Source organism: Haliaeetus leucocephalus, unplaced genomic scaffold, assembly GCF_000737465.1.
Source record: "Haliaeetus leucocephalus isolate CR32 unplaced genomic scaffold, Haliaeetus_leucocephalus-4.0 Scaffold295, whole genome shotgun sequence".
Lineage (NCBI taxonomy): Eukaryota > Metazoa > Chordata > Aves > Accipitriformes > Accipitridae > Haliaeetus > Haliaeetus leucocephalus.
This window is the reverse complement of record NW_010972731.1, coordinates 9,266,302-9,279,627: the sequence shown is the minus strand read 5'-3', so window position 1 is coordinate 9,279,627 and position 13,326 is coordinate 9,266,302. Positions and strand designations below refer to the sequence as shown.

The 13,326-nt window shown below is 53.2% G+C and overlaps 1 protein-coding gene across 1 annotated transcript in view; it reads right to left on the bottom strand.

Annotated features, from left to right (window-relative positions):
* Positions 1–4,248: 4,248 nt before the first annotated feature.
* GRID2IP (glutamate receptor, ionotropic, delta 2 (Grid2) interacting protein) overlaps positions 4,249–13,326 on the bottom strand; it is a 38,667-nt gene continuing 29,589 nt past the window's right edge. Inside the window, exons 13-22 of the mRNA XM_010570621.1 lie at positions 13,181–13,326; positions 11,798–11,885; positions 10,340–10,417; positions 9,387–9,583; positions 8,691–8,846; positions 7,606–7,692; positions 6,928–7,057; positions 5,386–5,504; positions 4,753–4,917; positions 4,249–4,320 (exon numbers count right to left, since the gene is read on the bottom strand). The exon at positions 13,181–13,326 is cut by the window's right edge and continues 154 nt beyond it. Of these exons, the coding sequence (XP_010568923.1) occupies positions 4,249–4,320; positions 4,753–4,917; positions 5,386–5,504; positions 6,928–7,057; positions 7,606–7,692; positions 8,691–8,846; positions 9,387–9,583; positions 10,340–10,417; positions 11,798–11,885; positions 13,181–13,326 (1,238 nt within the window). The remainder of the gene's footprint in view (positions 4,321–4,752; positions 4,918–5,385; positions 5,505–6,927; positions 7,058–7,605; positions 7,693–8,690; positions 8,847–9,386; positions 9,584–10,339; positions 10,418–11,797; positions 11,886–13,180) is intronic.

The following is a 13,326-nucleotide window of genomic DNA, read 5'->3' as shown; positions in this document are numbered from 1 at the left end:
GAAATCGGGGTGCACAGAGCCCCAGGGCAGCACCACCGAGAAGCCCCATGTCTCTTGCTGGGCAGGTAACCTGCTAGCTGGCAGGGCAGATCGAGCATGGGCGCTGTCCTTACACAAGCCTAATCCATATACTGACGGTGGAGTTATCAACCCAAATTTTAATGTCTGTGATCCCCTAAGGGCACGTTTTACTGGCGAGTCCTCAGCTCTTCTGCGACACCTGGGTGAAAGTCTCGGCCAAAGCAGGGCAGCCCCCGGGGAACGCCGGTCCCGCGTCGCTGGCCGGGCGTGAGCAGCATCTCTGAGCGCAGGTGCTGCTTTTGTCTCTTTCACTCACTAGTCATGTAATGTCGCAATGAACTGCACTGCTTTTACCGAAGGTTTTGTGAAACTTACCCCTTCTCTGACAATCTCAGCTGCTAGAATCAGAAATTCACCTCTTGCCTTCACTTTTGAGTTTTCTAGATTGACAACACAGGCAAGTTAAAAAAAAAAGGCACCCCAGAGTCTACAAAACCAGAAAGGAAAGTTGGAAAAACCTAGTATCTGTGTTTTATCTCATTGTTTCACACTCAGCTCACAATTCTGATGAACATAACTAAAGGTCTTTGAATCTTCCGATTGGAGATGCTTTAATTTGATCTGCTAGAATTTGGAAAACCCAGATTTTCCTAAATTGTGTTAGAACAAGGTGGATCCTCAAGGGCTTCAAATTCAGCATCCAGGTGCCTTGTGCTACCTCCCAGTCTATGCCACTTTTTCCTGAATTCCAGCCCTTCCAGTCTGAAGCTGAGACCTCTGTTTGTCTCTTTGGCATCTTTGATGGCACCTGGAAAATAATTACGGATTGTGGCCCTTCAGACCATTATCAAGATACTTAGAGGGAGGGTTCATACGTGGTTCCACCTGGGCTTGGAGTTGCCAGCCTGGTGCTATTTTATCCCAGCCAGTCCACCAACTGGAGCTGCCATCCTGTCTTCACCACGACTTTACTAAAGCTGCTCATTTCCTCTTTGAGGTTTTTTTCCCCCCTCATTTCTCACAGGACAGAGTGAAAATCCTTAAATAATCCGAGGTTTGGAATGTAACCTGGGATTTCAGGGTCACGGTTTCCCTGTCTCTGTCAGAGGATGGAAGCAGCACCCCGTGGAGCAGGAGCCACGCCACGGCTGCATTCCCCGCACTGACCCCGGGCTGCTGCCTGAGTTATTATTTCCTTTCCAAGGACAGGCTTTCCTGTGAAGATGATCCCATGATCAAGGCTGACGCTGGGCTGTACAAGGCTAAAAGGAGAGCATCCAGCCAGTACACCGAGTCTAGGGAAAAATTACCTAATGTTTGCAGTTATCAAGAAAGAGCAAAACAACAAGTGAGCGCGGTGAATGATGCCGACTGCGGCATGTACCACGCTGCAAAGGAGGCTCCGGGTCATCATTTCTGTGGCGGTTTGTGGACTGCAGCCCGGGCCGCGCTGGACCGTGCGGTGGGAAGTTTGACGGCCGTGCTGGGCACCTCGAGATCCCCGGGGCTGCAGAAGAGCCAGGCTCGATCGGCCGGGAGGGCTAAGGAAACATCAGGAGGGGTTTGAGGGCTTTAAATGCATATCCCCAGCGAGCGACTTCCACCCATAACATTTTTATTAACTCTCTTCAGAGCTGTTTTACAGTTGTCGGTGCTGTGGCCTCCAGGGAGGAACCAGTGATTGAGCAGGCTGCTGTAAACAAGCTAAACTACAACCAGGAAATCTGATATGAAGCCGGTCCCTATCTATCTGCTGTTAGTGTAAAGGGAGATAAATTGCTCCGGGGACATAGACTCAACCTCAGCCAAGAATTCCTTTTCAGAGGGAAACAATTCACTGGCTCATATGCTCACTAAATGTTTTCTTCTGAAGGCTGCAGAAAAAATCCATACTATTTTAAGAATTTGCTGCTCATATTTATCACGCTAGCCTGCATGCTGGCACGCAAGCAGGTCTTTTCAGAGTTATGCAGTTATTTTCCTTGTACCAGCCCAAACCCAACAAGGTCAAATCCTGCATCTCTCTCCTGTAGGTGTGAGGGGCCAATATTAAGAAGTGTAGTCACAGAAGAGCCAGATGCAGAATTCCTCACACCTTCACCTGCAGCTGTCATACGAAGCAATTTTTGACAGAACACAGAGGGACATGCAGTCATGAGGCAGAAGGCAGTAGCTTTATTTTAGGAATAGCACATAGGCATTGGGTAGAGACTGAATTGTGAATATACATAGTCCCATTATCAAATAATAACCATGTGTCAGAAGTTCTGGTTCTTTGAAAATATTCACATAAAAATACCAAAGGGATTGGAGTTCTAACTATTTTGGAAAGTTACAACATGTAGCAAAATCTATGTACAGCATTTTCACATTTGTAATGACAGTTTCAAAAGAACCTCCAGTGGTTTAAATATTGAATATGTTTTTAGAAAAAAAAAAAAAAATCAACTGAATGCAGTGTGCAACATCCAAAACGGAAAGAGGAGCTGAGTGAGCATTGCCCTGTCACCGCCGTCGGGGCAGAGGAGAGGCAGAGACAGACGGGGCCAGACCTCTGGGAACACAACGCTAGAAACTACCTGGCACTTAAAGCTGTATAAACTGAGAACGCTTGTGAAAAGATACTTCACTTTCTACAGCAGGGTTTAAAAAAATACTGAAAAACCAAAGATTTGATGGTCATAAGGTCTCCCATAAATAATGCACCAGTTGGTGATTCTGTACTTGAGCAAAGGCTTCAGTAAGAGCTCTTGCTCTGGCAATAGGCGGGAGGAAGGTTACCTACGCTACGGCTTGCTGGAGTGCTTCCACAGGGCACAATGTTGGGGCGTCGGGTTTGAAAGGCAACGGATGCGTTTTGCACAGAGTAATGCCTCACAATGTTAACGCACTGTAGGTTTGCTGCCGTAAAGCTCTCGGGGCACCCCGTCGCCCGGAGGCACGTGCACTGCCCATGGGATGCTGCTAGCCCTTTTGTCCCAGGGGACATCTCGGAGGGAATTAAGTCATCTGAATAACAATCAGACGGTGTTGAAAGATGGAGGTGCACGCTTCTAGAGTTCCCTGGGTATATTCAGCATGAACGACTGGTCATACAGTAAAGGGATTCTCAGGACTTCAGCCCTGGGGAGTGACTAAAGGAGGGCAGGGGATGTGTTTCTCGCTGCTCTCTGCCGTGCCTTGGGAGCGGTACTCGGGGCTGCAGAGGACTCCCACTCATTTTTAGGCTACCGAGGGTTTGGTACTTTCCAAGGAGGCACCAAAACACTCAGGGATTTATGTCTCCTGGTGAGTTCAAATAAGTCTACTGCTGATGATGTTAAACTCTTGGGAAGTATTCAAGACCTGCCAGTCTCTGTCAAACCTTTAAGCAAAGCTGACGGCCGGGAAGGACTTTGGGCTTTCCGTCCTCTCCAGCACAGCTGGGTAGAACCAGACTGGATCTGTATTTGGGACCACATGGACATGCCAGAAGGGTTCTGCAAGGTCATATTGCTTTCCATTGCCACTAGCTGGCAATGGCAGGGGATTAAAGCCTCTGGGCCACCTCTGGCAACCTCTCTGTTAGGGTCTGTTCAGGTGGAGCTCCAGCCCCACGGTGCAGCTCAAGGGAAGAAGGGCTTCGAGAGGGATTTGAGAGGGGCTCAGCAGCATTGCTCCTCAGGGTCCTGGGGGAGCAGGTGCTGGTGGCAGTCCTTGTCCCCCCGTGCTCCCTTCCTCGCCTGACCTGCTCTGCCTCCCCAGGGAGTCCGTGTGTGGGCTCTCACCCCGGCCCCCAGGCTGGCAGGGATGAGCAGTGCCTGCCTGGAGAAAGTTACATCCTGCGAGGGCTGACTCCTTGCACAACCATGCTTGGGTACTGGCTGTGGGGAAGGTCTCCAGCAACTGCTGGTGCCAGTTATACGCGTTCTGGAAACACGGGAGAGTGAGGTTTTAGCCAGATGTGTCTGAAATCCTTGACTCAGTAATATGCTGGAAATGGAGGATGCCGAGAAAGCTGTTGTCAAGACCAGCGCAGTGTTTACCTTCATGTCCCTGCGCCTCACCCTCGCATCCATCCACTATCACCCGTGGTGCCTTTTCAGTGTCCAGACTGCCCCGACCCTTCGGTCCTTGGTTCTCCTTAGTGGTAGCAGGTGACAGCAGCGTATTTACAACCAAACTCAATGGGAGCAAATTGCACTTTGTTGGCAATAAATCGTTGCACCTCGCGTTGCTGCAGGCCCGTCACCAGGCAAGGGGGGAGGTCATCCTGGGGCTGCGCTGGCTCTCGCCAACCTGCACATCGCTGAGTGCCCGCTGCAGGGAGAGAGCAAAGAGCAGGAGCTGAGGATCAGGCAGGGGCAGCTGGTGTGGACAGGGAGATGCTTCAATGGTACCGGCCACTACAGACTTAATTCTTCCCTGGCTTCCCACTGGACAAGCCCTGTGAGCCCTTGCATCTGCTTTGTGGTGCTCCGACCCAGCTTTCGTTAACCAAGAACATCAGCCCATGACAACATCTGCTTTACTCTCCCTGGGGCTGGTGCTTGGACCATCAATCCTCACCTCAGCCTCCTGCACTGGCCAGCCAACATGTATGTTTGTTAGAAAAATTGCATTTTACAGACATTCAGGTACATGTGCTCACAAAAATCTCGTCTCATTCCCACAGCTCACATGTAAGTAAAACACTTCACTGACATCTAACAGGAAACCACTTGCGGGCTAGCTTTGAAAAGTGCAACTCACCTCAAACTTGCTAATGAATTCTGCAAAAATGCCAAAGAAAGCCTCAGAAGTTGTCATTTTTGAGTCTTCCCCAAAGAAGGACAACACCTTGCTGAATTCTTCCATGGCCTTGTGCTGCAGGTCGTCCAGGGATCGCATGGCAGGCTGGGCACTCTCCAGGAAAGACTGGGAGAAATGGCTCAAGGAAAAACAGCTGCACTGGGGGTCTGGTACAGACCAGAATCCCTTCTGCTTATCAAATGGCTGGGCTTCATCTCAGGTCTAAGAAGGGATCTGCTGCCAATGCAGGCTGCGGCCACATGTGAATGGCGGCTGCTGGCACGCTCAGCCGTCCCTACCAGCATTTCTCTGGAAGGAAAGACGGCTCAGAAAGCTTTCTGGCCTTGTGGCACTGGGTTTGTGCCACGCAGAGGCATGTGAACTGGTGGTCACCACAAAAGCTGTTTCCCACGCTGGCTAAGAGCGAGTGGAGGGTGGAGATTTCCACCATGCTCTCACCAAGTGCTGCAATGGTGCTTTCTTACCAGCTGGACACGGCCCTGCTACTTACCAAGGAGGCATAAAGACAATGAACCGGTTTTACTCAAGGGCAGTAAGTCTCATGGGTGATTTGCCCCTTTTATAGAAGGATACAGACATCACAATTGCAAATCTGTCCTCTGCAGTAGCTGGCATGTTGTGACAGGCCATCTGTATGTCACTGACGGTGGTGTGCAGGTCCTTTAGGTCAGCCGTTAGTGTTCTCTGATTCACTACATGAGAAGAGAGGAGTCAACAGTGTTAGGAGAGTTAGGTCTGGCTTGCTTCCTGCGGCAAAGCGAGGACAACGAGCATGGGCCATGGGTCGGGGTGGTTCAGGCTGTCTACATGACTCTGCCAAACCTGTCCGTGTTGTCCAGGGTGTGGTGGACAACCAGACCTTCCTGCTGCCCTCCAGCAGCCGTTGCTGGGTGCTCGGGCCAAGAGATGCCAAGAGGAGCCCAGAATGTGCCAAGTGCAAGGAGCGTGCAGGACTCAACAGCACGAGGGCAGTGATGGATACACAGGCACTTGACTTGGGAGGGGGACAGAGGGAGCGTACAGGACAGTGGGACAAGGGGTAATATCCAGGCGGCCCTCCGTGGCATCTCATCATAGCACCAGCATTCAGGAGAGCGATGAGCAGTTCAGACTCCTTGCTGGTTTGGGCGGCCAAGCCTCAGCTCTTCTACAGGCAAGGGAGAAGGTGAACTGCAGCACGTCAAGAGGATTTGGGTTTTGTGCTGCAGTTGTGTCACTCTGTGGCCTGTATGAGAGCGAAGCTGTGCAGCCCTGGATGGCACCCGGTCTGAAATTGGGTCTAAAGTGGCAGGAATTTGGGCAGCAGGGAGCCCTCAGTGACAGAAGTGTTATTTAACAGGCCAGACACAAAATCCAGCTAGGAAAGCTACAGGTACAGACCTTCATCGAGTGGAAATTTACACCTCCAGGCCTGAGTTTTCTCCCTTATTTATCTGCTGTAGCACTAATTCCCAAGGGAATTACTCACAAACAAGAGGGCATGGTGTGCAAGGAGAATGCAGCCCATGCTTTGCACGCAGCCAGCCTGTTGTGACACCACCAACACAAGTGGATGGATGATAATGCCACCAGCTATGTGACTTTTTTTATTGCAACCAACAAAGCTGTACGAGCCTCAGTCAGCGTGACATACCTGTGACTGGACTGTGAACTCATAACATGAAGGGTGCCGTACACTCTGTACCACACACGACTGCAGGCAGTAATAATGCTGGCACCCACGCCAGGGAGGCTGCACACCGGGGATGGAAGGAGGCAGAGGCTGGGTGGAGCAGACCGGCTCCTGGCACTTCCCTCTTCTGTGCCTCCTTTGCACTTACAAGATATCTCTGAACTTGGGAACTACTTTTTGAAGTCAGAAGGAAGGTTCAGGTCAGGGGCAGAGCCTTGTCTACACACTCACATGTGTGGCAACGTGGGATGGATGGGACATCCTCTGTCACTAAGCTCGTCCCTTCCTAGCCCCATCCTCTTGCTCAGGACCATTCCTCACCAGTTTGGGCCACCGTCCTGCTCGTGCCAATGCTGTGCAGCTCATGACTTATTCTAGACCCATACAAAACCAAGAGACAGTGCAAGGAGACACGGAGCTTGCAGATGCTTCTGCTCATTTACCTTTGGCAGCAAGCGGCACTGTAGGAAGATCCTTGGCAAAGCCCAGGAGCTCTGGGAAATGTTGGCTAAGTGATTTGGCAAGAATGTGCAGGAAGGTGGATTTCCCATCAACAGTCTTGGTTGTGTTCAGCTACGGCAAAGCAAAACAAGTAAGGAGATTCCTACGCAGAGGAGTGGGGTTTGCCAAGCACCCAAATACACAGGGGCTCCTCTATTCTGCTCAGCTCACTCTGCGTTCACGTGCATGGCAATTCCCAGCCGTGCTATGTGGATTAATGTTTAAATAGGACATTTAATGTTTACACAGCATGTTACGCCCAGATTAGTGGCGTTGAGATGCTAAGCAATGCCTCTCTCCTGCAGGCCGGGTCTGTCACCCCATCTCCCACCGCTCAGGAGTCCCACCGCAACCCACGTGGGATAAAAGACCTTCATTTTCTCCCACTCCACAGCCAGAAGGCCTGGTTCTCAGGTCCCAGCACACTGAAGCACCAGACCACCATTAGGGCCTCTCTGAAGTCAACCCTAAGCATCAATCCCTGCCCTCCCACTGGTCCCCCCCACCGGGAGCTGCTGCACCCAGGAGCTTTGTACGAGGACAGGCACGATGAACTCCTGGGCCCTTGGAGCTCCCGGCATTGATGCCTCCTGCACAGGAACAAGCATGCTTCATCTTACCTCAGTGAGAAAGTTGATTTTAAAGCCTGTTGTTTTGCTGGTCTTGGGCTGCCCGTTGTTCAGGTAGTTCCCCATCGCCAGCACAAACTGCAAAGAGAAACCGCAGTGAAGGACTGGCCAGTGACCTCCAGCACTTATACTGTCCCATCTCCCATCTCTTTTTGTACCCGCTTTTGGGTCAAGAGACCTACCAACAATGTGGTAGGAGCAGAGGTAAAAAGCCTCCCCCTGTCTACAGGACTGTGGGAAGGCACCATTTTTTGTGTCAGGTCACTTCTGCTAAGGGGCCCCATACATCTGCTCAAAGAGCATCATTAATAAAACCTTATCAGTTCATTCAGTGGGTTAGATTAGGTGGGTGAATACATGTTAAAGGCAGAGTTTCTGCTGGTTCTGTACACACTGTTCATCCCGTCACCCACACAGGGCAGCCACAGCACACTGGGAGGAGGAGAGCTGCTAATGCGCCCATTGGCACGGCAGCCCCAAGGGATGGGGCCGTGGGTCCAGAGGCACAGGCTGTTCTCTTCTCTGTGCTGCTCCCGTACAAACTGCACTGAACCCTCAACAGCAAAGTCCATATTTCGGCTACAGGCACTGCTCCTCATCCACCACCTCTCCTGTGTCTTCAGCAGGGGCTAGAAAAAACAGCCCGTTTGTCATCTGCAGACCCGAACTTCCAAAGCCCTTGTAGGAGCTCACATTTAGATGCTTCCCCATGTGGTTTATGTAGATGCTGCCCAGGAGCCCCCTTCCCTCCCCTGCAGCCCCCCAGAAGGTCTGTGCTGCCAGAGGTCTGGCTCTTGCAGCCCTGCCGTGTGCTGCGGGTGGGTGCGCGGCCGCCTGTGATCTGCCCTCCTGCATCCTCCCCATGCCAGGATCCCCACAAGCCAATACCAGCGGGAGCTGCCAGTGGATGGAACGTGGCCGAGCTGGACCCGGAGGGGCCCAAAACACAACCATGGGGCTGGAGGTGCGCTCCAGCTGCCTGCGAGCTGCCTGCGAGCTGCCCGGGTGCCTGCGGGCGCTCCGGTGGACACTGGGGGCCCCCGGTGGCTGTTACCAGAAAGAAGGACTGTTCTGACCTCCAAGATCTTAGCCAGCTTCTTGCTGCTTTTCAGCTCTAGAGAGGCCTTGCAGATGCACTCGTAGCTGGCTTTGATCTCCTCTGTCTTCTCTTGCAGAGTGGTCTTAAAATGTAGGCTGCGCAGACGGATCTTGTATTCTGGTACTGACAACATCTGAGAACAAGAGGAGAAAATTACTACTATCACCATCAGCATAACCCCTCCTAGATGGTGTTTTTCGTGGCATATTTCCCTGTACATGAAAGCAGTACGTGCTTGCTTAGTGCAGGTGACACCGCGGAGCAGCTGGGACAGCTGCTGTAGCTCGCAGAGCACGGCCACTTCGCTGCTGCAGGAGAGGAAGGTTTCATGCCAATATCCACAAGTGACTTTGTCAACAGAAAGTAAGTCAGAGTTGGGCAAAGTCACTCTTACCGTGGAGTAAATATCATGGTATGCTTCGGCTGTATACCAGCCGCTGTGGGAACTGCCAGGCGCCTTAGGTATCAGCCTGACCATCGCTCGCTGCCAGCCCTTTTTGACCAGTGCCACCAGCTTTTCCTATCCCACAGCATGCATGAGCGGACCAGCATCCTGCTGACTGCTTCCTCTCTGCTGTGGGTTTTCCTCCCCTCCAGCTCACAGCGGGACATCCCGGGGACACTGCACGTGCAGACCTCCTCGCTCCTGGAGCACGTCCCTGCCCACAGGTACCTGCAGCACAAACTGGTCGGGCTCGCTCAGCTTGCCGGGGTTCTCCTTGTAGCTCTGGAAGCGCTGGACTTCCTCCCCGTCCGGGGCGTACAGCAAGAGCTGCTTGATGTGGGAAGGCTCCAGGCGGTCCGTCTCCATCGTCATGAGAATCTGGCGCAGCTCGATGTGTGAGAGCTTGAGGTGGGCTATCAGGATGGCTGGGGGCAAGGGAGGTGCATCACTTAGGAGGGGAGGAGGACCGGACCCTGGGGGCTGGCTGCACTGGGACAGACTGCCTGGCAGGACGGGGCCAGGAGGGGAAGCTCAATTTCTCCATGATGTGAAAGTGATGTGGACTTCTCCATGGGTCTGCCCTGGGGAGAGGAAGGGCTTTCCGCTCCCCGAGGCCCTGCAGGGGCTGCACAGGGACCCCAAGGAGTCACTCTGGTCCTGCAGACCCCCCCAGGGTATTGCATCATGTGTACATACCTCACCAACACATCACGCTGGGCTGCACTGGAAACCAGCCCCAGCACCTCCTCCTCTCCCACGTCCCCCACGGCCAGGCGACCGGGGTCTCGCAGGGTCCCACCAAGCTCTCCCACCCTCCTTCCTACCAGAAGGATGTCCTGGAGGAGCAGCACCGACCCTTCCCCAGCGGGCAGCCCCGCACACCCTCGCTGCTGCCCCGCGGGGCCCTGCAAGTTCTGCCCCTCTCCCTCCCCAGGCCAGTGAGTCCCATCCCATCTCTGTCCCTTCATGTAAAAACTTCTTCTTCCCCCTGCCCGGGGCTGAGCCCAGCCTGGAGGGGCTCTGGGCTGCAGGAACGGCCCAGACCAGCAGAGCAGTGCTGGGATTGTGCTCATGCGATGGTGCTCCTGTAGCCTCCTTCCTTTTACCTTTCCAGTTCTCTACATCCCCGGTCCCATCTCTGGGCCCGTTTTGGGGGTACGTTCACCGTGATGTTTACTTACATGTGTTGTAGGCCTTTTTGTGGGACAAAATTTCAACCACGTCTTTCTTTTTAAAGTTTTCAGGCATGAGAGTTGGCTCTGGAAGAGAAACTGAAAGATTTAATCATCGGTAAGGACAGGCTCAGCCGGCTCCAGCAGGAAGAAAACTGTCCTGAAAACAGTGAAACCATGAATGAAAGAGAGGAGAACTGATGCTTTGCACACAGCAATGGCTCCGGGAATCCTTGAATTCTGTGATTCAAAGATCTCCTCAATGGAGGACTCAGTTGGAGCTGAAAAAGGTAAAACAAGAGGTGAAACACACAGAAAACCCCAGACTGCCCAGAAACTTCCCCAAAAAGATAGCCCCTGAGAAGAATCCCATTTCATCCCACTTCCACTGCCAGTCCCATCTGCATCTGCCCGCTCTAGCTTAGCTCTGCCCACGCTGCCATCGTGCAGCACGTCCCTTGCAGAGGAGCTCAGACGTCCCACTGGCATTTTACTTCTCCCAGTGTAAATGAGGCAGCCGTGCTGCCCCACACCTCCCTTCAGGCAGGCTGGGGGGGGCAGGAGCGCATCCCTTACACCCCCCACCCCAAATGCCTCCCGCTGCGCAGAGTGACCACCCCGGCCACCGCCGCTTGGCACCCCCAGCCTGGACCTGCTCTCTGGGTTTGCAGCGCCCAGAAACCCCGGTGGGTGGGAGAGCCCAGCCGGTGGGTCTGCAGGAGACCCCGATTCAAGAGCAACAGGGGAGGCTGCACTGGCAGGTAGCTACGGACCCCACACGTAGGTCTTGGGGGGAACTCACTTATTATATATGTGTAAAGAAGTGTGTTGCTTGTAACGTTCTCTATGAACAGAGAAATGTTTTCACATCTTTTTCAGGGCTGAGTTCTCAAAGCAACAGAGCTGCAATTCGCTTCCTAATTTGCAGCCGTTACTGCTACTGCAGCACAGCATGGTGTCCGTGCATGCCGATGGCCCGGCTGACTGTCTGTTCTGCACAGACTGGAACAAGCAGAGGCTGTGCACAAATTGTTATAATACGTGGCACAGGTTTGAGCTTCTGCTGTGTTGCAAACCAGGCCCCTCGTGGCACCGGAGAGCAGTGCTGGCACACCGGCATTCCCTGCCGTATGGGGATGGCCAGGTACTCCCTATGAGAGCCGGGAAGCAGCACTGAGCACAACGGGGAGCAAAACCCTCCAGCTGAGTTTCACTGCCCCAATTGACTGAAATGCAGAGAGAAAACAGATAAGGGCAACAAAGAAAATTAAGGGAGATGATAGTGAATCAATCTCCACCTTAATAATCTGCTGTGCCACCAGCCACAAAATCCTGAGTACGAACGAATTCTATGCCATGGGTGATGCTAGGACCAGGCATTGCCTTGCTGCCCTCTAAGCCCCAGTTCCTCCCATGTCCCTGGTCTCTGGTCTGTACCAGGACCCGTTCTGGGGCTCAAATACTTACTTGTAGGCTTCTGCGTCCCGAAGTGCAGCTCCAGGTCAAGGTATTTGACCATATCACTCAGCTTGTCGTAATCGGAGTCTTCCCCGAGCTGCAGGAGGAGGAAGAGTCAGGAGCGGTGCTGGCACAGGGGACAGCCCCACACTGCCCGCCTGCGCTGAGCCACCTTCCCTCCGCCCCACGCTAAGCCCTGTGTCCCTAGAAGAAACCAGGACAGGTTGATGGCAGTCCTGTAACTGGAGATTCAGCCATCATAAGCCCCGCACAGAAACCAGAGCCTGGTGAACCGTTCACCTCCGTGGAGGCAGTTTCTACACAAGTCGCCCAGCCCATCTGGTGGGACCTGTTGTCATTTCAGAAGAAAGGAAGAAATCCAGAGATTCACCCCATCAGCATTTCCTTGCACCCTCCAGCTGGCAGCACTGCCCCGCAGATTCATTTAGCTTCTGACACAGCTGGAATCCTACAGAGCATTACTGCTTTTCACTTGCTATTTGGGCACAATTGCTTTACTGAAGGACAAAGTTGGAATTCCAGAAACTTCGGGAATTTTTTGCATACAAAAAAATCACTGGGAAGAAGCATCTTGTTCTCTGGATTCCCAGGGAGAGGGACCTGCAGGATTTCAAGTGCCTGCTGATGAGGTGGGTGCCCGTGGGACTGGAAGATGATCCCACAGCTCCCCTCTAGCTGCTCAGGGCACAAAGAATATGGCACATCTGAACACATTCATCGTCATGAGAGACACAGAGGCTGGAAGTTAAACTCCAGGGAGGCCAGCTTCTCCCTACAGGGACTCAAATCCACCTCCAGAGTTCTACATCACTTCAGGTCCACTGTGCCAAAGGATTATCACATCTAGTCTCACTCCTCACCTCTGCATTCCCCCTCTGGTGTCCTCCCCTGCCTCGGTGCTCTCCCCATCACTCTGCTTTCAACCATCCTAACAGTTTCCCATTGACAGAACCTCCTACAGCTGCAGAACACATCTGAAGGCAGCTCCTGACTATGTCAACACACAGAGAGCAGGAAAGCCTGCGCTCCCCAGGACGCTGCAGTCAAAACACGCATTTCAGATACTTTCCAGAGCCTCTTCTCATCCTGGCAGTTTTGGTCCAAACAAGTAAAAGGATGAAAAGAAATATGAGATTTTTTGCAACTTAGCATCTTCAGAGTTCATTCCCTTGGCCAAGGTATTGAACGTGTGGCCCAACAGGAGGTGAGGACATCGTGCTCTGGGGAGGGGACAGCCCCCCAGCACCCTGGGCAGGGAGGAGGGCAGTGCCCACCGATGCTCCCAACGACCTGCACAACCTCAGCACAGGCAACTGCTGCCCAGACCACGGTTCGGACCCTCACCCCCCCGCCCCACTCCCTGGACCGTACCTGCCCCCAGATGGTCCCCTCCGAGTTCTCCACCTGCTCCCACCGCAGCCTCTTGACACTCATGTGGTTGGACTCGCTCCTGCGGTGCAGCAGCCCCCGGTGCAGAGGGGGCGCGCAGGGCACCGGGGGGGGCGGCGGCGGGGGCG